At 34.7% G+C, this 23,783-nt stretch overlaps 3 protein-coding genes across 3 annotated transcripts; 1 reads left to right on the top strand and 2 right to left on the bottom strand.

Moving 5' to 3' along the window:
* Positions 1 to 9,299: 9,299 nt before the first annotated feature.
* LOC110806021 (putative HVA22-like protein g) lies at positions 9,300 to 12,567 on the top strand. The gene is made up of 6 exons (XM_022011657.2): positions 9,300 to 9,794; positions 10,110 to 10,208; positions 11,237 to 11,293; positions 11,384 to 11,447; positions 11,529 to 11,741; positions 12,094 to 12,567. Exons 1-6 carry the CDS (start codon positions 9,763 to 9,765, stop codon positions 12,475 to 12,477), a joined length of 849 nt encoding a protein of 282 aa, XP_021867349.1. The 5' UTR covers positions 9,300 to 9,762; the 3' UTR covers positions 12,478 to 12,567.
* Positions 11,934 to 13,491, bottom strand: LOC110806022 (uncharacterized). Its single transcript, XM_022011658.2, has one exon. It carries the CDS (start codon positions 13,193 to 13,195, stop codon positions 12,689 to 12,691), a length of 507 nt encoding a protein of 168 aa, XP_021867350.1. The 5' UTR covers positions 13,196 to 13,491; the 3' UTR covers positions 11,934 to 12,688.
* Positions 13,492 to 16,279: 2,788 nt separating this feature from the next.
* Positions 16,280 to 17,326, bottom strand: LOC110806014 (transcription termination factor MTEF1, chloroplastic-like). Its single transcript, XM_056829441.1, has one exon. The coding sequence runs from the start codon at positions 17,324 to 17,326 to the stop codon at positions 16,280 to 16,282; it is 1,047 nt and encodes a 348-aa protein (XP_056685419.1).
* Between the last annotated feature and the right edge of the window lie 6,457 nt (positions 17,327 to 23,783).

Raw genomic sequence — 23,783 nt, forward strand, 5'->3', positions numbered from 1 at the left:
CATTATTATATTATTACTTTGAACAAATATTTACACATATTGAGCAATTAAAACATGTCAAATGACATATTTTACCAAAAAATTGAACATTTTAGGCATTGCCTATGTAAAATTGTACGTGAATTACAAGATATTGGTAGAAATTATCCACTTATTTTTCTATATCTTCAATCTTGAATCTTGCTTTTGATGTAGTCTCGGGTTCTTATACTTTTGAATGTGTGTATGAAGTGTGATTTGAACACAATATTTGACTTTCACGATTTCAAATCTTCATTGTTGTAGGCTGAAAATGAAAATAGTAAGTAATTTGATATGATGATCACAACTAATTTAAAAAATGAACATTTACTGATTTGAAAATGATGAGCATACTAAGAAAACAAATAGGTTAAAAAGAAAGAACAAGGGTTTAAAATATGCTCAGTAATAGAAGAAGAAAGAACAAAGAATACAAAATGTATGAACAAATAAAATAAAAATTATGAACAATTTCATTATGAACATTAACCAGGTGATTATTATGAACAAACAATTCAACAAAGAAGAACAAACAACATAAAAAAAGAACATAAAATTCCAGAAGAAAGAACAAACAGTAAAACAATTATGAACAATTTTTTGATGAATTTAAAAAATGAACATGAAAGAACAAACAATACAAAAATAAACGATACAAAAAGAAAGAACAATCAATACATGCGCTTATAAAAACATAAAAGATCAATGAAGAGTTTAATTTCATTATGAACATTAACCAAATAATTATTATGAACAACCAAATAAATAAGAAAGAACAAACAATTCAACAAAAAAGAATAAATAATATAAAAAAGAACATAAAATTCCAGAAGAAAGAACAAACAGTAAAACAATTATGAACAATTTTATGATGAATTTAAAAAAGCAACATGAAAGAACAAACAGTACAACGAGAAAGAACAAACAATACAGACGCTTGTAAAAACATAAAAGATCAATGAAGAGCTTAATTTCATTATGAACATTAACCAAATGATTATTATGAACAAACAAATTCAATTTATTTATGAAAATATTATTAAAAAATTATTTTGTTTTATTTTGTTCAATTTTTTTTTTTCAATTTGCAATAACCAAAAATTTTAAAAAATAGAAATAAACATTTTAAATAATTAATAAAAACAGAAAAAATATAAAAATAAATTAAATTAAACTTTTTTCAGTTTTATCGGGAAAAAATAATTCAAGCTCACACAGTGCCGCACCGTTTTTATGTCGTGGCCACAGAATTGCTGCAAAAGATTTGCGCCTGCCACACGGAGGCCGCACAGATCTTGTGCGACATTGCGTAATCGCCGACGCAAAAACCGTGTGGCACAGTTACAAAATAAATAAATAAAATTAAAAACTTACCGATCAAACTGGTGGCAGCGGCGTGTTCCACGGAGGGGGCATCGGCATGGCTCTCTCCGACAACATCTGCTTAGCTTCGTAGCTCTTCATCATTGCTCCTTTGCCTCTACTATGTTCCGTTGCTCTGCCTCGAAGTCGTTGCTCTGTGCCGCAGCTTATACTCCTTTGATGCCTCGAAGTCGTCGCTGCTTCTTCCCTTTCTCTGTGCCTTCTCCCTTTTAACAAAATATAGCAGAGCATAGCAATACCACACCAGTAAAAGAGAGTTGAGTTGAGCTCGCCAATTTTTTGGGAACGCGAGGGGTTTTTTTTGGCCAGTGGTTGGTGGTTGGAGATTGGCCGGAAAATCAGAGAGGCATAGACGAATTAAGTTTGGGAAAGGTTAAGTGGGAGGGGGGGCCGGGGTTGATTTCTTTTAAAGGGTAAAAAATGTCCTTTCATAATAAATACGCGGACGTTTTTAGCTAATGCGGGCGTCGATTAAAAAAACCCCCAAAGTAAAGGAGGATGAAACAAGTGTATTTCCAGTCATGATCGATGTTGGAATAAGGTAGATTTGTTTAAGAACGAATGAATTTATTTCCGATTCATCATGGTATTTTTATTTTGTCTAAACCTAGTATTTTCCATTTAACAATTAGTCTTTCATTTTGGACACAACTACTAAATTTTGGATTATCTTATCAATTTTTTTTTACTATTTAAGAACATTATTAATTTAATTTTACAACCCATGTAATAATTATTTGTGAGATTTCACTTATTTAATGATTTTCATTGCCACGTTAATATAAACATTTAAAAAAAAATTGGGACAGAACTACTAAAATTTGGATTGTCTTATCATCAATTTTTCGTTTTTACTATTTAATTAAGAACATTTTTTATTTAATTGTACAACCCATATAATATATAATTTTTTGTGAGATTTCATTTATTTAATGATTTTTAGGCTCTGTTCTGTTCGACTTATTTTGACTTATTTCAGACAAAATAAGTTCAAATAAGTTCAGTTAATATCAAATAAGTTCAGTTAAGTTCAGATAATATAAGTTAAAAAAAATAAGATTTTTTCAGACATAAGTTCAGATAAGTTCGGTTAAGTTCAGATAAGTTCGGATAGGTTCAGTTCAGACAAAATACGTCCAATAGAATGGAGCTTTATTCACCTTATTTTCACTTATTTTTCTAAATTTATCTCATTTGAACTTATCTAGACTTATTTGAACTTTTCTGAACTTATTAGAGCTTATCAAAACTTATTTCATTTCTAAATTGTATTTGATGTCCTTTATTTTTCCTAAACTTGTCTTATTTGAACTTATCTTCCCTATAATAGGCGGAAATAAGTAAACAAAACATGGCCAACGTTCATACAGTAGTTACAACTTATAAATAAAGTTCATAATCACCCTCCTCCCGAAAAGAAAAAAAAGAGTTCATACTCCGTATTATTATTGTCCGGGCCTCTGTGGAACACAAATCTAAAACCCATAATAAACCCACTGAAAAAAATCAAAGATAAATTTACAAAAATGCCCCCAACTACAACCCCAAAACAGGCTTCTATTGAAATCTTGGGGGGCCAATCTCAACCCTCCAAATCCACATCTATTTTATATCCCTATAACTCTATAAGTACTCAATTGTCACATCATTGTCCATGCATTCAAGTCTTCCCACGCAAACTCTCTCTCACAACTAACTTGAACGTCGGAGGGGGGCTTCTCAAGAATGCCCTCGAGAACTCTCTTTGTTAATTTTCTAAATTATAATTCAGGAGTCGCCCAAAGATAGGACATCAATTTCCTATTCGGTTGAGCTCCCCCCACATACTCAATTTACTACTTAGAATTTCTACGCAAAAACCATTAATATTTGAGACATTTTTCTTACATGTATCCTTATCTAATGAAAAGAATTAATATACTTCACGCACTCAGAAAGGCATATAAGAGACGAGAATAACTAGTGACTCATGCATAACCAAAGTAACTCTCCTATCCCTTTTCAAATTCAATAATTTCTTACAAATATTGCTTTTTATTTTTTATTTTTTATTTTTTATTTTTTATTTTTTATTTTTTATTTTTTATTTTTTATTTTTTATTTTTTTTATAAACAATGCTCATATATTAACTTTGAAGTAACGTCAACATATGCATCTAGGACATCTGCACTCAAGTATCCTCTTTAATCGTTCGTTTAATATCATTAACCCTTGTTTATTAAGGTAAATAATCTGATGTCAATTAAACTAGGCGCGCAATTTACCTTAAAAAAAATAAGTAATTCTAAGATGAGTCCGGATTCACTAGAGTTTTAATAAAACTCTACAAGGTAGATGGTGAGTTCTTTTCACCTGATTTAATTAAACTTATTTGAAATTATACTTATGGACTCATTACAATTTATCAGGAAAAAAAAATAGTTATAAGTTGCACATGAATAGCTCTTCCATATCCTAAACTTATATTATCATCTTATGCTTATAAAAGGCTATAATGGATTGTAATTCTTAAGGTCACGTACTAATTTGTTAAACATAAATCAATTTTACAGAGTAATCGGTAGTAATCTGATCAAATTACTATTTGGCCAGACGATCTAACAATAAACATGTCTATAAGGTTAAACCATGTATTAGAAACATGCATGTCATTGTCTTTAACTTTAGGAAAAATTAATTCTAAAAATACAACATTTAAGCGATCTGCTTAAATAGGGCTCACTTTCCGTTTAACTAAGAATAACACAACCTTTTAGACATGTTTTCTTTTAAAGGGCTCCCCTCATAAATGACTTGCAACAATAGGTAATATAAAAACCAACTTCACAAATTAAACATTTTTTCTTTATATAATTAACAAGAAGATTAAAAAATATTGTTGCATATTACCTATTTTAGCAAGTTATTATAAAGGGGAGCCTTTTAAAAGAAGATAGATCCAAAAAATTGTGTTATTCTTAGATAAACATAAAGTCAGCCCTTTTTAAGCAGATCGCTTAAAGGTTGTATTTTTAGAATCAATTTTTCCTTAACTTTATGGTTGATAATCTTTACAAAAGAGTAGCAACCAATCGCGAATTGGTTTAACCATGAGAATGTATAGTGGATTTCCAACATCATCTAAATTAACATGGTGCAAATTTGTGTTTATTATTTTAGACAAAGTTAGATGAACTTTAGACACTATTAGGTATGAAAAGCAACTAACGTTAACCAATAAGTAGAATAATGTGTGGGGTTAAATTAAATTAAGGTTGAGCATATCCATTTGGAATTTGACCAAATCTTCAAATTCCAAATGGATATGCTAGTATATATTAACTTCATTACCACATGATACTAGTATTATTGTAACTTAATTAGGTATCAATCATCAAATTTTCTACTATTTCTTCGAGGTATCACATAAGAAGATTACGATTTTTAAATTTTCATAACCTCAAAGGGTCAACTACGTAGCCTAGAGTTTACCAAATACATAAGTAACGTTTTAGTCGTCTATTTTACCATTATTTCACCATTTGCAAAGTGAATTTGAAGTCTCATTTATTTGTCCAACTCTTCTAAAAAAAGATAGATGTTTGCGATAAATAATGTTTGGTTGATCTTGAGAGTTACAAATGTACGTGTATGAGAGAGATAGAGACATGCATAAGAAGGTTGTAATTTTATTATTGAATATCAAAGTATCATTTAATTAAAGTGTTTGAGAAAATTATTTGGGAATTTAATTTAGTAGCATTTTATATATAAATAAAATGAAAAACATAATGGACCTGTTTGGTAATTGGTTGTTGGTTGTTGCCTGTTAGCCGGTGGTTGTTTCACTTTGCTTATTTGTATTGGCTTTTTAGGTTGGTTACTTGACTATAGATGTTCTAAAAATGTGTTTGGTAAAGTTGGTTGTTGGTTACTAGTTTTTCATACAAAATGTAATTACCAAGCCAATAGCCAAGTAAAAAACTACTTTTACTAACTTGAGTTTTGGCAGAAAAGCTGGCTTTTTAGCCAAGGAAAATTAAAGTCATTTACTTGCATTATTGGTTGTTCGATTACATAAAAAAGTCAAATATCAATGGAAAAGCCAGCAAAAGTCATTTACCAAACAAGTCCAACATATATTTGTATAACTAGATTCTTAGAAAACATGAATTAATTTCTTATAAGGGGGGTTTTCATAATTTTAAATGTGAACCAGCACTATGAGATGTTATCTCTCTCTTACAAACATACACACAAAAAAGGAGATACTAAAGTTTGAATATGTGATTTCAAAGTATCAAAGTGAGTTGTCCAACATTTCCACCAAGGTTGTTGATTTTGGTTTTTTAACACAAAGAAAGATAATTATATTAAGGTCTTAGCTAATAGAGTTTGTTACATCTCAAATAACTTTACAATATAGCAGGGATGGTATCAATTGCATTAAACTCAAACAAACTCCTAAAACACCAGAATAAGAAGAAAAAAACTTTTCTTACGGTCTAAACTGATCTGTTGTACATCCAACCAAGCTATCTTTAAACCTTCTAAGAGGGTGATTGGTTCGCGAATTCCGAGTATGAGGTATGGATTTAGAATTGTCTAAACCCATACCACGTGTTTGTTTGAAAAAATTAAGAGTTTCAAATCCATACCTCAAACCCCTAATGTATGGGGTTTAGAAATCTTGGGGAAAGATGGGTATGACTCATACATTTACTTCAGGTATCAAATAAAAGGTAAAAATGCATCCCTAAACTGAACCAAACACATGGTATTAATATCAAGTTTCAAACTCATACCACCTAGATATCATTACTGATTCCAACCTCATACCAATGTTTGAACTAAATGCCCCTAAGAAGTAACTTGACATATCTTCTCTGCATCCGACCAAGGTTGTTGAGTTAGTACTTCGTATATTTTATGGGGTGGAAAAATATACGCAAAAGTGGGAGAGTGTATTAGGATTTAATAATTGTGGAATGATTAAATAATACTTGTAGATGCAAGTCTTTTATTTTTCTAAGGTCAAGATCACTCTTAATGTAACATATGCTTCCTTTATGTAGAGATGTTAAAAACTGACCCGATCCGAAATTCCGATCTGAAACGACCAAACTCATAACCGATCACGATCCGAAATTTTGGTAAAATAGGTAACCCGAAACCCGACTTGTACCCGACCCAAAAAACCAACAAACGATTTTAACCTGGTGTTGTATGACCCGAACCTAAACCCGACACCCGACCGAAAGATGATCCGAACTCGATTTGATACCCGACCCGATAATGATCTTAACCCGATTTTTACCAAATAGTTTGTTAGTGATTCGACCTGTCTTGAATATTTTGACCAAATCAGTTATTGACTCGATCTTAACCCGTGTCCGAGAGTGAAGCCGACCAATTTTAACCGACCCGAAAATTATCTGATCTAAACTTGACCCCAAACATGAGATTAACTGCTACAAACCCGGTTCTAACCAGGCTGTATAAGACCCAAACCCGATATTGAACCCGACCGGAACATGGCCCGACACGAATCCGACTTGCACCCGAAATAGAATAAAAACCCGACATGACTCGGCTGAAAGCCAATCCGACGGAACCCGACCTAAACCCGAGTGATAAAGTGACCCGACACAACCCGACCTAATCATGACCCGATACTTGAGATGACCCGGCCCATACACGACCAAGTGACCTGTTTTAACTGCTCTACCTTTATGTGTTAAAGAAGTCGGGGAGTGATAATTTTTTTTTTTTTTGGTGTTAGTACCTGGTTCACCCTTAGGGCTAATTCAAATTTGGGGCGAGTTCTGGGTGGATAGGTTCCAGTCCCCTCCCAATTGTTGTTGCGGGGGATCAAACACGAGTTCTCTCTAACAAGTTTAGCCTCAATCACCACTGAACCAACAGATAATTGGTTGGAGTGATAATTAAGCATATGAACATTAAGGATTTTAATTAGTTAATACATTTATTGTGTTCAGTCAATTGACCATGCAACTGCCTTACGAACTTGATGGAGACTCAAAATCCCCAACTCCTCAAGGACATGACACGAATTATACCATCTTTTATTCACATGACTGAAAATCTCCTTGGACCCACCTTTGACGATGAGTTCGAGTTTTGGGTTTTCGATTTTTGTTTCCGAAGAACCTGATACGGGACATGTAGCTTTTTCATCTAAATTAGTTTTCGTGTTCGTTCAATGAACGGACGATTATATAACGGTTACTAAATCGTTTTTTAAGTGCTATTTTATTTGAGTAGTTGTGATTTTAGGAGAAAAATATGTTTATAGGGGTGTGACTTGAAATTTGAAACAAATGTATAAATTTGATGTTTAATTAATATTGAGTGTTAAAGAAGGTGACGGAGTGGAAGAGGTTGAATGAATTAAATGGTGAAGAAATGTTGAATGAGGAAGATGAGTAGAAAGAGGTTGAATGAATATATTCAAAGGTCGCAAGTTGCGGTAACATTTGATTGTTGCAATCTTACATGTCGGGGTTTAATTGGTACGTTTAGGCGCCACATAGGTTACAGATCATCATAATATTTTTACTATCAATATAATATTTTACTATAAAAATATGTAAATAAGGTATTCGATATAAATAAACAAACAAATTAGAATATTAAGATTTTTCTAGCTTTTTTTGAAACATGTATAATAGGTTATATAAGTTAAATATTTTAGTTTTCAATTTAAATTATGACACATAAGCATGTCATGTAATCATTGTGACACTGCTTATAGGTTGCATGTTGCAATCTTTATCATTTTCGATTTATTAAATGGTGAATTGATGTGTGAGGAAGATGAGGGAGAGAGGTGTTGAAGGCTTGAAGCTGTAAAAAAAAAAAAACTATTGTATAAGAACAACAAAAGAAAAAATTTAAAAAAGAAAATTATGGATGAAAGATGATGGTGATACTTGTCATCTAATCATCTACGGTTTTGTGGAGGATAATATCACACGAAGCAACCGCTCCTCTCTCTCATTTTTCTCTCTTCTCTCTCATCTTTTAGGGCTTCAATTTTCTTTATCGTTTAGGCCGGAAATAGTCTAATTTCTTCGGAAAATAGTCTATTTCCGACCCTTCTTCTTGTATTTTCCATTGTTTTCTCTTTATGTCTTGTCTTGTTTTGGTTTTTTTTTCCGTTGATTTGTTCCCAATTTATTCTTGGGTTGTTCCCAATTTATTTGGGTTTTTACTAGAGTTTTCTAGATTCTTGATTTTCATCCATGGATGAGAATCTTTTTAAAGTTTCAATAATAGGGAAGGAGATTTGGATTCATACATGTTTAGGGTTTATCATCAACTTGTCGATCAGAACAATTCGTGCGCAGATTGCGAAAGGCTCTACTTGGAAAGATGCGAAAACATCGAAAATCACGGCTCGCGTTAAGCTAGAAGCGGTGGAGTACGAGATGTGCTTTAAGATGCAGAATAGTAATTGTTTTGATTGTAACAGATATGTATTTTCTTTGAATCTGTGGTATGCTGATCTATTTTATAATTGTAGATGCCGTATCGATATAACCGATTATTAATGAAATTGTTTTTCCCCGTAAAAAAAAAAATCATCTACAATTTTTCTAGATATACTCAATCAATACAAGCATAGAAATGAAATGTTTCCTCTAAAATAATGTAGGGGGAATTGTCACAAGAAATAGCACTAGTAGTGAAGCACAAGAATAACTGCCAAACGGTGCGGTTGGACTGAATCTTCGCCCCCGTTTTAATTTCAAGAATCTGAGAACAAAAACACCCCAACATCATCACTATCATCACACATTCACACCCCCTTATTATATTTTTAAGCGCAGGCGTCCCCGGCAAGTAATATCCTCTTTCTTCCTCGTTTTATTACTTTTATTATCCAATCATCTTCCTCCATTTTCTTTATTATTTACTCCGTATCTTTTTCTTTTCTTCTAAACCCTCCCCTTTTTTAATTTCTCTCTTTCTCTATACACAATATATATTATCCCTTGGCTTCTAAACTTCAGTTTCCTCCCTTTTCAAGTTTTCTTCCTTTTTTTAACCCCCCAAGATCAAAACAAAATCAAGTTTCATAGCTACATTCTATAACTTCTCATTGATTTCTCTGTTCAATGCAATTGACCACCCCTGTTTTTTTTATACTATAAAAAAATCGTTTATAAATTTGTAACTTCTGACTTCTTCAAATCCGAGTTGTTTCTCAGAACCTTTTATCATTTCCCAACAATTTCCTTTCACAAATTTTCCCAGTATATAAATCAATTACCACCTTCATTCATTCATTTGATTTGCAGAACTGCAGAGATAGTTTATGGTTTCGTAACGCGACGCTTATTCGATCAACGAAAATGCTTGGAGATTTCATAGGCCGGGGTCTTTTGTAAGTAATTTGATTCTTACTCAGTTTTCTTTTACATTTGTGGTTATTTATTTTAGTTGGTTTCATTATACTCTGCCCTGTCAGTCAATCGTCTCTTACAAGAATTTCTGGTTGATGCAAGAAATTGCGACTGTTCGTTAAATTGTTTGATACTCCTCAAGTTTGTTAAATCGTCTAATACAAGAAATTTCCACTGTTTGTTAAATCGTCTTATACAAGAATTTGCGGTTGTGGTAGATAAACCATGGAAATTGAAATTGAGAAGGTATTCGATTTTTAAAATTGAAATAATTTGGAATATTGGGGGTGATGCAGTATGGTATTGGGGTACGCGTACCCAGCATTCGAGTGTTTCAAGACGGTAGAGAGGAACAAAGTTAACATCGACGAACTACGCTTTTGGTGTCAATACTGGTACGTTTTTTTTTGTTGATAATCATGAATAATATACGGAGAATGAATTTTGAACTTTCTTTTTTTGATTAATAATTGGTTACTGTTAATTGATTGATAATCATTGATGTGAAATGGGTACGGAGTACTTAATTCTATCTTGTACTTTTACAAATAATATGCTCATTTAAAGATTTATTATTTTATTCCCCTATTACATTTGGTTTTCATCGCGTACAATCTTTAAGAAAATTTGTTCGAAATTTCTTGTATGTAACATTGTAACAAGTGTATTTTACTATTGTTTAGAGTATGGTTTGATCTCTATAAGTATTGAGCGATTTTTGCTATTAGTATCATATTAAATAATTTTAAAATTATAGTGATAAACGTGATTAAAACTTTAAAAAGCTGCATTAGTGGTACAATTATGATAAGCCTTTAAAGTGGGGGAACGTGGGAGGTTAATTTTGGGGATCATGTGATAGTTGAGAGGAATTGGGTGTTTTAGTTGGCTGGCCTAAAATTCTAGGTGGTTGAGGAGGTCAACTGCTCTATCACAACTCAATAACTCATACTAACGTCTCTTTAAAATTATTCCCATTTAGGAAATTATCATCAATTTAATTTTGGGTATTATATACTGCAGATTTTGTTTTCGACCATGTTATATTATCTAGTTGAAGTTGATATGGAGGGAAAACTTGAAAACTGATCACATGTCTTACTTGGCTTAAAATGGTAATATTAAGGTATTTTTGTGCTCCTAGATAATAACCATTAATATTTAATAGCAAAGAATACAAAGGATAAAATGATACTTGTCGTAATATTATTGTATTACCTGCATATATTTTGTAACAGTTGAAGGCTTGTTGAACACACTTGAGTTAAGATGAGATTTTGCAGTACTAGTATATACTTGTAGTTCAGTATGATTCTTAGTAACATGGGTTCAGTATGTCATTAATTTTTAATAATATGCGTTTGTAAATTGTAATGCTATGTTTAATTCGTTCACTGAGTCATGTATTGGTTGTTTTGTGTAGGATCATTATTGCAGTACTTTCAGTTTGTGAAAGGTTTGGTGATATATTCATATCATGGTAAGGATTAAGTAGAGGGAGGTCTCTCCTTGATAGGATTGATCATCTCAAATTTTGCAAGTGGTAACATGATATCATTTTTGCCAACAGGGTTCCGTTTTATGGGGAGTTGAAGTTGGCTTTTATTATCTACCTTTGGTATCCTAAAACTAAGGTAATTAGTACTAACCCCGGCCTTATAAGTCAATCAAAATCTGTTAAGGAGTGTATCTGACAGTAATGCGTTGTAATGTAGGGAACATCGTATGTGTATGAGAGCTTACTGAGGCCATTCGTGTGTAAACATGAGACAGATATCGACAAGAATCTGCAGGAGTTGAGATATAGAGCTTGGGATGTAGCCATTTACTACTGGCAAAACTGCACTGACTTGGGATCATCAGCTATTTTCAATGTCTTTGAATATGTAGCCAATCAGTCTTCCAAGTTTAAGGGCACCAACACTCAGGTATACTATTATCTTTCTCATTTTCTTTTGTCTTGTGAAAGGGGTCATAGTCATAATTCACTATCATCAACTGCTATTCTTGAAAACAAGTTTGGTCCCGGTGATGATTCAGTGTAGAGCACACTCAATGAGTAACATCATTCAGTGTATTAAAAAAACATGTACAAGTAAAGTTAACATAACCAACTTAAGTAGAAGCACTAGTGACTACTGACTAGTGACGTGCAAAACAGACACAATTTTCATTTATTCAATTATCAATCATGAATAATCCTATAAGACTTAACAACTTGCAAACAACTTTTAAATCTCTTATTTTTCCTACTAATGATCATAGTGATTCACATTGCAGAAAGACGACCATAATCAACGACCAACAGGCAGAGGCAGGGCCAGCCCACCACCATCGCCATCACACGGGTCCAGCATATGGCCCCTTCGACTGCGAAAGTCTAAATCCGAATCACCAGCCGCCTCGCCACGACACCCCAACCACCGGGAGGAACACCCAGCTCCATCAGCACCTCCTCTTCCAGCTGCATTTCCCAGTTTGTTCAAGTCCGAGGCCCATATTTCCAAGTCTAGAGTGGTACAAATGGAACTAGATGAGGCCCAAATTGGATACATCCACGTTCAACAAGTCCCAGAAGAAGCCCACTCCAAAAGCTTCACTAAACAAAACTTCAAGCTAAGCCCGACCCGTTTAAAATTTAGGCGATCAAAATCCATTAAATGATCACCCATACCAAAAAAAATCACTGTACATAAACCAATGTTTTGATATTTCCAATCCAAAATATTATAAAAATCACAATTTTTTTGTTGACTTTTTATTTCTCCTCCTCATTTTGTGTAATTACAAATGTGACACCACACAAATTAGCAAATTGCTTTTTTTTTTTAATTGGAGGAAAATAAGGAAAAGAATTTCGGAGTACAATTCATCGTTATCTGCAGAGAATGAGCCAGAGAGCGTCCACCAACCAATCATAGGCACGTGCCGCCGTCTCAAACACTGTGCGCCGGAAATTAACGATCATCGGCCGAATATACTCACCGGAAAATAAAAGTCGGCGAGAGGACGAAGAAGGAGAAGACGAAACAGTCGGTTGAAGGTACGCCCAAGCAGCCTGTTTAACCAAACGATTCCGAATAGAAATCTCATAACCTGAACCTACAGATGATGACGATATACCGGCAAGTGCGACGGCCGGAGTAGGAGAGAGAATAGAGGAAGGACTACACGGGAGAATATCTTTTAATGAAGTATAAGCATCTAACCCCGGCGACTTGAACGGCAACAGCTCAAAATCAACAGCTGAAAACGACGGAGGCGGCGGCGGAGACCGATTGTGGTGGTTTCCATTGGATTTGTTTAGTTTAGTAGGGACGATTACGGCGGAAGGGATGCTGTTGCGGCGGAGAAGAGTGGTGTGATGATTGTCCTCTACCATGGTTGAGAGTGATGTATTTGGAAAAGGGTGGGTGGGGTGGCTAGCTGGCTGCTAATAATGTTGGTTGAGCTGGAAAATTGGGAAAAAGGGAGCGTTTTATGGAATGGAAGTGAGGAGGTTTAGGGAGGAGAGAGAAGGGTAGATGATGATGATACTGGGCTGTTAGTATAATACGGAGTAGTATGTGGGAATAGTAATAAATTAATGACAAAATTCTTTAATAATGGAGATTTTTAGGAGGTTGTGTTCAATAATTGACGTAAATTGTCACCACCTTGGGTTTTTTTTTAATTTTTTTTAAATGAAGTATATAAAATTTAAAAAACAAAGAATTTTGGGGTAGTTGTTCCACGAGGGTGTTTCGTGTTTAGTGTTTACTCCTTCGCTCTGGAGAAATTAGTGGGGTTTGAAACTACTTCTAAAACGTATATACGGAGTACTTCACTTCTTAAACAATGGCCAAAATTGGTATATTGGCCACATAACTACGGAGTACTGTTTATTAGGAAACTAACTCATTGATCGGCCATCTACGCGTGTGTGCCAATTAGCCTTAGTTCTTTCAATTGAATTGATTTCCAATGAAATTATGCGCTAATCGGTGATTTGAAGTACCTCGTGATCTGCATGTAATTAATGATCGTTGGACTAATTACATATTAAGCTAATAGAGGATATACTTGTAATTATAGATTACATGTTAAGTCGTATCATAATATTCACAGAAGTACTCTTTTGGTTCATCGAGTTACTTCCCACTAGGTACTACTCCCTCCGTCCTGGAATACTCGACCCGGTTTGACCGGCACAGAGTTTAAGGGACTTGAATTGACTTATTTAATTTAATAGGTAGTAGTTGATAGTGGGGTATTATTTTAATGTAGTTAGTGGGAAATGTGTGAAGGGGTGGGGTTGGGAGAGAGTAGGGGTTGCATTTTTAATTATTTTTTGTATGGAGTAGGGGGTAGGTGGGTTAATAGGGGTGGAGTGAGAAATAATATAATATTGTTAGAATATTTCCATTTTTAGAAACAGGTCAAGTATTAAGGGACGGCCCGATAAGGAAAACAGGTCAAGTATTTCGGGACGGAGGGAGTAAGTCATAAATCTAATTGTTTAGTTTCTGAACCTTGGTAATTTGGTATTACACATTGAACATTTTCCTATTGTAAGATTAACTAGGTCTTTGGCCCGTTCATCATAATAAGAAGAAAGAAAAATGAACTCCTATTTATGTGTTTTTTGCGATTGTATTTTTCTTTCTTTCTTTCTTTCTCATACTTCATATTAGTTTCCACGTTCTATATTCACCATTTACTCGAGTCAAATTGACTCCATCCGAAACATATTCAAAAGACCCGTTTACCCGTTCTAATAACCATCACCCACAAAATATTGCTAAATGGTAGAAGAAACTCTTTTTTAGAATAGTGTTATTGCTATCTATAATCACTTAAAGTTAAATGTAGGTCCATGTTCAAGTTGGCAGATTGACCATGAATAAAATGGATATGTATCGTAACATGTACTTCATCTTTATTTATTATATTTTAAAAGATTGAAGTATTCATCTTGAGTTGTTGATACGCCTAATGATATTATAGTGGAGTCGTCATTTTGGTATTGACCTTTGAATTTTTCTACAAATATCAAAGGGATTTATATTATTTCAATTTTGTCAATATTGTTTTCTGTTTTATTATAAAATAAAAACTGTTCAATTTTAACGTATTTACCCCATGAATGTGAAAATGATCACTAATGGGCACAAATACACTTAGCGTATGTAATAATTTTGAAAGGGAAGCTTGTATGGCAAACAGTTGCAATCCATCTCTGACACAGGTGTGTGGTGGCAGATTGCAGAATGGCTGATGACAATATGGTGAACATCTATATTGCGGTGGCATATGCTTTGGGGTTATGCAGTGGAGGATGAACTCGAGCATTCATGACAAGATCTCAATTTATCTAACTCATTATCCCAAGACCTGATTCTTCTTTGGAGTTGATGTAATGTATGGGGAAGTAAAGAAGCATAGTCTAGACTATAGATTGAACAACAAACGAGTAAAATGTGAATCCTAACATGGGAACAAAATTGACCTTATCAGACTCCCACGGAATACTAGATCATATATTACGAAGATTTTTCCATTATATTAGTAGCTAGACAGCCAATACTAATCCACATTGCTGAGAATGCTGACTAGCTGCCGTAGTCCACCACTACACAACAAACAATAACAATAAATAACCTTTGATTCACTGATAACTGATAACAAGGATTTAATCAACATGTACAGCCTTATCCCTACGATAACGAAAACAGCTATCCTACCCAAGGAGTTTCTTTGAAACCAATGGTTGTCGTTTCATGTAAATGTCTTGTTTTCAACATTGCTCTTATGAAATTATTCCCCAAAAATAACCAATCTGATGTAATTTAAAGTATCATTTTTAAAGGAGGAGGGATTCGGAAGGACCCCCCATTTCGAAACGCTACACAAGCAGTTGATGCAGACCACATCTACTTTTCCTACTTAAATTGTAAAACTCAATATTGCAAAGAAACCCTACTTCAATAATAATCCATTTCATTCCCGGCCAAGGCAACCTTCCTACTTCTGGTATCACTTTAATCAATACTTCACTCATCTACCACATTTCCCACGGATATGTAAGAACAAAGTTCTCTCCCTAAAGTGTTCTAACTTTCTAACTTTGAAGTCCCTACTACTCAGTATTATTTTCTAAGAACAAACTGAATCACAAGCACTACTATTGATGTTCATGCATACGCACACACAAACACACATACATACGCGTGGGTGCACAATTGCACATCACAAACACACATACATACGCGTGGGTGCACAATTGCACACACACTGAGGATTAAGGAAAAACAAACATAAATGATCAAGTTACACACTTTAGTTATATCATCCATTAAGTACTCTAACAACCATCATGTATACAGCATACACAACTATCAATATCCATATATTCACTTAACCATCAATGTTATAATTGTCAAAAACAATGATACATTTTGTTGCATCAACAATAACAATTCACAAATCATTTGTCAATTTGCACACCCCACAAAGGGGAACCAGTCCTAGGCATAAAAGAATTACAACAAGCATCCAATCGCTTTTCAAACTCCTCCTCCTTCATCTTCAACATTAAAGGAAGAGGGAAACAAACCCCAGTTTCTACACAAACTTGATGCCTAGGCTTAATCCTTTTCTCTAAACTAAACGAAAAGCATTGAGGAAACTGCTTCAATTCCTTCAAATCTCTCCCCATTTCCACCACAAAGTAACTATATTTCGGCTCGAAATTCTCCTTAACGCTATAACCAAATAATGCAGGAAACCTCCTAAACATGGAAACTGAATCACGGTATGCAAAACTAACTTTCTCAAAGTAGTCTATTTTGGACAGGGACTTATCCTCAACTGAAGATGAAAGGAGGTTAGTGTGCTTGTTTACCTCATGAATTCCGATGCTCTGGAGGAAATACAAGGTGGGTCTCAGCCGGGTTTCGACATCGGACACCAGGAGCCGGGGGCGGCGGCAGATTACTCGTGTCAGGTCGGAAGCAGGGACCTTGACTTCCCGGAGGAGGAAGGCGAAAACCGGGGCAGCGTCTTGGAGGCGAAGTGAAAGGATTTCCGGGGTCATGGTCACGATACGGCGGAGCTGCGGCGGGGAGAAGCCGAGCGAGGTGAGGTAATCAAAGAAGGATTTGAGATCGGAGAGAGGTGGGGAGGCGGAGATCGCGGATGGAGGGAGAAGAGAGAGTGAGTCATCTAGGCCAATGGAGTCTAAGAATATGGCTTTTTCTTGGAATTCTGGGTCAGGGGAAGTAGGAACAGTAGTGGTTGAGGGTGGTGGTGGTGGTGGTGGGGTGGAGGGTAAAGGTTGGAAATTTGGAGGGTTTGAGAGGGTGGATGGTGGTGGTTTTGGTGGAGAGGGTGGGGAAATTGGTGGTTTTGCGGTGGAGGAATGAAGGGGGGTTAGGGGTTTTCGGAAGGAAGTTAGGATTTGAGGGAGGAGTAAGGAGATTTTGGTGGCGGAGGCGAAGGCGGAGGTGGTGGGGAAATTGAGTGTGTCTTGCATTGTTGAAGGGGGGAATTTACATGGCTAGGAAGTGCTATATTTTGTCTTTTAGATGGAGAGAGAGAGGTGGATAAGGAGTTGTGGAGATTACAAGCTATCTAACTGTAATCTGGAGTTCATGGAGTTTGCTGAAACAAAGTAAAACTAGTCCAACTGTCTTTTAAGTTTTCTTTTTCACTTCGTCGCTTTCTTTGTGAAATTGGCAAATTAAGTTTTTTTTTCCTTATTCTTACTTCGTACTGTATGTTAATTAGATCAGATCAAAAAAACCAAAACCATTCATCATCAAATCAGATTGGATCAGGTGAAAGGCCTTAACATGGATTTGGTATTGTTTGGATGTCTGGAAAAACAGGTAGATATTGCATCTTATTATATACTCCCTCCGTATTTATTTAAGAAATACACTTCTCCGTATTTATTTAAGAGATACACTTGGGCGGGCACGGGTATTAAGAAAAAAAATTGAATGAAATAAAGTAATAAAACAAGTGAGGTTGAGTAGATGTTTTAATAAGAAAAACAAGTGGGGACCATGTCATTTTAGGGAGTGGGGGTGGGGGTGGGGTGTAGATATATTATTTAATTAGATGTGGGTTGATAAATTACTAAAAATGGCAAGTGTATCTCTTAAATAAATACGACCGAAAAAGGCAAGTGTATCCCTTAAATAAATACAGAGGGAGTACTACGTATCTCCGTGTACTTAGTTGTTAGTACGTCAATAATTTAATAGTACCATAGGATGGAGGCTTTTAATCTTGGGCAGTACTAAATGAAGAATACAAATCCCTAAATGCAGAACTACTTAAATTTATTTAGATTTTATTTTTCGTAATTTTTCCCTTGTGTTTTTAAACTATAATCTTTCCATCCGAAATCTATTTTGTCAGTTCAATCAATTATTTGTAAACTTTCCAGGTCTTTAATTTTTCTCTCATTTTGTGCGATTTTATGGACATTGATAATGAATTGCATAATAATAAGGTGCATATTATTATAGCATACGCAATAATACAAGGAGGTCTTTTTTTGGGCGTAATCGTTATGAGTAATTAAGAAAATTTGGGGATATTACTTGCACTATTCATCAACAACCCGATCAATTTTAGAAACCATTAGTTACCTACCGGAAGATATTTTCGGAGCCTTTGAGAACCTGCCGGAAGAAATTTCCGGAACCCACGACCTACTGCCGGAAGAAGTTTCCGGAGCACCTAACCTACCGCCTGAAGAAAATTCCGGAGCCCCTAAACTACTGCCGGAAGAAAATTGCGGACCCCCTTACCTATTGCCGGAAGAATATTCTGGAACTCAAGATAACCACTGAAAACAATTCCAAAATCTTTAACCAACCACCGGAAAAAGCAGGAAATAAAGGAAATATGAAATGCAACCCGTAGAAATAAAGAAAACGTGGGAATAAGTTAGTTAGTACAGATTTTAGGAAACAAAGGAGGGGGAGAAAGGGAAGTCAAATTTTATTGAGATAAAAAAAACATAAATAGTGTACCTCATCAAAGAGGAAGATGGAAGAAAAAGGGTTTTTCAACAATGGAGAGTGAAGTATGTAATTAGGGGTGATAAAGAGTTCGGAGAAGAAGGATGAGAAGTGAGAACACATGATGATTGTTAGTAAGCATAATAGAATGGAGTAGTACGAATTACAGGACTAGAAAACTAAAAGTATAGAAAGGGTATTTTGATCTTATATATTCCCTCCGTCTCTTTTTGTTTTTTACGTTTGACATTTTTCACGCGTTTTAACGATTAATTAATTTGGATCGAGATTACTCAATTTTTTTATTTAAACAAGATAAATTACGTTTATTTATAATGTTTTCACTTTTATCAAAAATCTGATATTGGGAAATGAGAAAAATTTAATGTCCCAATGAAAAAGTGTGAGAGATTAAATGATCCAATGAATTTAATTGGTTAAAATAATAATTGTACACAAATTTTGATAGAATACTAAGTCATTTATGTGATAATATAAAAGGAAGGGTTTTTCTCTTTGGTAGCCATGAACTTTTGTAAATTATCAATGGTAACAAAAGTTTTGTCGTATTCTCTTAAATAGCATTAGTATTTAAAAATTTCTCCATATTAGCATTATTTCTTGTAATTAACACTTAATAAAAAAAATTAGACTACCTAACCTAATTTTGTACCCAACAAAAACAAAAATCCTAAACATGTAGCTAAACACACATTGACATTGGATAAATCAGAAATTAATTGAATTGAATTTTAAAATCGCATAACTTCCCCTTCTTCTCCTTCTTCTTCAACGAGAATCACTTATTCAACGAGCATCACATTTGCGGCCAACATTACCAAAACTAAGTACCCATAAGATTCCCCTCTGCGTTAAGAGTCTAATGGTGGTCTTTGATTTTCCGGGGACACCAAACAAGCTCCACCATCATATCATCGTCTTCTCTCAATCAGACAGGTGATTCCAAGGTAAAATCCCAACTACAATAACCATTTAGAGAATGTCCTTCTTGAACCCTCAACATAACCCCCATGTCTGAATCCTCTAGTAGAGAAGGGAAATACACAGCCCAGAATCACTGGGGCTAATTAATTCCACAGCCAAGGTCGTACTTCTTTTATGGTAAACTAAGATTGTTGAGCGACACCATGAAACGAGCATCAATAGCTCTTCAGTAGAAATAATCATTTACCACTTAAAGTGTTGATAGAGCGCCCACTAATTTTAATGAGTACCAAGAGAATGATTGTGAACAAGCAACTGCGACATATTCATGGTTTATCTCACAAAAAGAGGAAAGGAGGATCTGATGGGGTAATTTGATAAGCACAGAAAAAGAAACCCATGGATACAATTTCAAACATGACTAACGCCCTTCTATCTTCCCATCATAAGATCTTTGGGTATACAAAAGCTCGGTTAAACTTTTCCTTTACCAAAAAAATGGCTTAAAGAACTGAAACCATGGTTTACAGCAAGAAGAGGAAGAAGAAGGATGGAGGTTAAGAGTGAGGGAAATGAATTTCCTTTTTATTTTATTTTATTTTTTATAATTAGGTTAATTAGCTGCTAATTATAATAGTATTGCTATACTAGAGAAAATTTTAAAAAGTAATGTTATTTGAGAGAACTTAGCAAATATTTTGTTACCATTGAAAATTTACAAAAGTTGATTGCTACCAATGAGAAAAACCCTAAAAGGAAATGTAAAGAACATTTTGAAATACCCAAAAAGGAAAACGTAAAGAACAAAAAGAGACGGAGGGAGTAATTTATAGTATCATTAAACTGTCCTGCATTTAGGTTTTTTTGTACTGCATTTAGTACTTGCGTTAATATTTTATGGTAAGTTGTTTAACATGTGTTGTTGGGTTGGAATGGAAAAGTAGTGAAGTAGAGTAATTTACGTAAGCTAAAAAATTAGAAAGGTTGTATTTTACTAGTCGTATTATCTATTGTAGATTTGCATAAATACAACTTATTGCCTTGTGAATTAAAAATAAAACTTAAACTAACTACGAAAGATTAATAACAATCAAAATATCAATGTAATCAACACAAAGTTATCAAGAAAACGTAATCCCTAATACTAAAAAAATAACTGTAATACCCAGAATTTTTAAAAATCGATTAATTATGCTTAATTATTTTTATTTAGCTAAAATCGTTTTAAAATCCTAATTTCGAACTTTATTTTAATTAACGAAGTTTTATGTCACTTGAATTTTTAATATTGTTACACGATTTATTATTTTTCAGATTCTATGATTTAATTTTAAATTTACGATCTTAAGCTAATTTTTAAATAATAGTTATTTCGTAATTTATTTCAAATTTTTAATAATTTTGAAGCGTTCTTGTTATATTCGAAAACTAAACTATTTTTCGTTAACGATATTTTTTATAAAAGATTATTTCGAAACTTAGTTTTATTTAAGAATTTCTATTTCCATTAATTTCCTAAAAATAGAAATCGATTTTCTGAATTTTGCCTAACTAAAGGAAAATTACCAAAATGCCCCTAAAAGCAAAATTGGCATCTTGCTCCCTCTTCCTTTGTCCCTCACGTAACTCCTACCTCCCCTCTTCCCTAAAATCAGTCTATATTCATGCCTTGCTCTCCAAGGACTTCATCCTTCATCTTCACTCCACTTAACACTATAAACAAGCTAAAATTTGTCTCAATTTTTCCAACCAAATCAGTTATCAAAACTGAAAACAATCACCGTCAATAACCACCACCATTGCCGCCCTCTATAAACACAAACAAACCATCGACCACCACCACTGTCTGCCCACCGCCACCACCGTACTCACCCTCACCGCCAGCCGTTTCCGCCAACCACCACCACTCCAACTCCCTTCCCTTTTTCCTTCGACTAAACCGGCTCGCAGAACCCCTCCTCTGCCTTCCCCTGCTTTTCGCCCTCACCCCGTGCAAGCCGCAGCCACGGCCACCACTCGCCAACCACCAATTTTCCAACCACCCTTGACATCGTCCTCAACCACCCACTTTCACCACTGAACCTCCCCACCCTCCGCCCAGAACCGCCGCACAACAAGCCCCTCAACCCCCCTGTTTTCTCGCCTTGTTCGTGCCCTACTCCCTCTTTCCCGTCGTTCTTCCGTCGCAAAACAACCACCACCACCGTCGCCTCAGGTGCGGGTTCGCGTGTCTGCGCCGCCCAGCTCAGCCGCCCTCGCTCCTCTCCTCTCCTCCTCCCCTTCGTGCTCCTCTACTTCCTTCCTCAATTCGCACCTCATTCTCTCTTCTTTTGACCACCGTGCCGCCGCCCAGCCTCCACCCTCACCGTCGCCTTAACCGACACAACCCAGCCCAACCGCCAGCTCCCTCCTCCCTTCTTCTCGTGCCCTGTTCTTCGTGCCCTCCTCCCTCCCCTGTCGTGTCTCCCTTCCAGAAATCAAAATCCAAATTGTGGTTTTAAAAAAACTTGGTTTTATTTCCTTCCAAAACCCATATCAGAATTGGGCTATTTGAATTTGGGCCTTGGTAAGTTAAAACTAAATTGTAATTTCAGATTTTCAAACTATGAATTTGAATGTTTTAATTGTTATTATATAATTAGTTAATAATAAATTGTTATTATTTTCAGGTTAAATTATTGATTTTACGAAAATAAGTTACTAGTTTTATTTATCAAAAACGGAATTTAATATTTTCATGAAAACCGGTTTATGAATCTAAATATTTCAATTGAAATTTCGATTAATAATATTTTCATTAAATTTGGAAATTATATTCTATTATAATTCTTTATTTATAAACTCATTACTTATAAAATTTATTATTTACGAAATATCGATTTTAGATTATTTATCGTTGTAGTACTAATTCAATAATTTAATATTCTGAAAGAAATCGGACTTGGAGCTCAGGAAGAACGATCCATCAGACGGGAAATATAAAGCTACGGTTGAGGTAACGGCTATTGCTAGTACCCGCAATCCCCTTATAAATATGATTTATGAAATTATGACGTTATGATTGAATTTATGAATTAAATGTTTTGATGTGTTTTATGGATGGTGGGATGAAATATGATTTGTTTGAATTGTTTATTATAATATGATTTGATTGAGTTTTCTCATAAAATTATGTTTATGCAATGCTTTGAAAGAAATGATATGTTTATTGATCCCAGGATCAAAATGATGTTTTATGAGCTAAATGAGTTATGTTATTTCGAACTGAAATACAAGCCAAAGCTTAGTAAAAATACATAAAACATGATAAAATGAAAGTGAAAGACCTGGTTTGTCTGGCGGTATATAAACTACCATCTTCCTATCTACCGGTCATGCATGCACCACGGACACCTGTCCACCCATGGATTACGAGCCTAGGCTCCCATGGTTTATGAGCCCAGGATCAGGGCCCAGGCCCCATGTTACGATGAGCCCAGGCTCCTATGGGCCCAGGCCTAGTGGAGAATTCCTTCACGGTTCGTACTTGCCAACAACTAGCATGTTAATTAAGAGTTTATGAATGACGTTTTCATTAAAAGTTTATGAATGAACTGAATATGATGTTTTATTAAATGTTTTACCTATTCTATTCTCCCTGTGTTATTAAATAAAATGAATTGAAATGAATTTACGTTGCTAGGGTAGTCGTTACTGAGTCTTCGGCTCACCGTTTTGTTTTCCGTTTTAGGTACTGCGGGAATCGATGGAAACGCGTAGTTGCGAGGAAATTTCACTTTTATATTATTCACCTAGTTTATGCTTGATGTTTATAATAGTTTAATTAAAGACTTTTAGTAATTTATGTACTTGTATTTTGGGAATATAAATGATTATTATATTAATTTGGAGGTTTTTATGGCTTATGTATGATGTTGCCTTGTAATTTCCAAGAGGGAATTACGGCAGGTAATGTCCCGACCAAATTAGGTTAATTCCGCTGCTAACTACGCTCTAATTATTGAGTTAGAG

This window comes from Spinacia oleracea, chromosome 5, assembly GCF_020520425.1.
Source record: "Spinacia oleracea cultivar Varoflay chromosome 5, BTI_SOV_V1, whole genome shotgun sequence".
Lineage (NCBI taxonomy): Eukaryota > Viridiplantae > Streptophyta > Magnoliopsida > Caryophyllales > Amaranthaceae > Spinacia > Spinacia oleracea.

Coding starts and splice junctions, on each gene's coding strand:
- LOC110806021 (XM_022011657.2), top strand. CDS start 9,763: ATGCTTGGAGATTTCATAGGCCGGGGTCTTTT. Junction 11,448..11,528: donor TTTGGTATCCTAAAACTAAG/GTAATTAGTACT, acceptor GTTGTAATGTAG/GGAACATCGTATGTGTATGA. Junction 11,742..12,093: donor TTAAGGGCACCAACACTCAG/GTATACTATTAT, acceptor TTCACATTGCAG/AAAGACGACCATAATCAACG.
- LOC110806022 (XM_022011658.2), bottom strand. CDS start 13,195: ATGGTAGAGGACAATCATCACACCACTCTTCTCCGCCGCAACAGCATC.
- LOC110806014 (XM_056829441.1), bottom strand. CDS start 17,326: ATGCAAGACACACTCAATTTCCCCACCACCTCCGCCTTCGCCTCCGCC.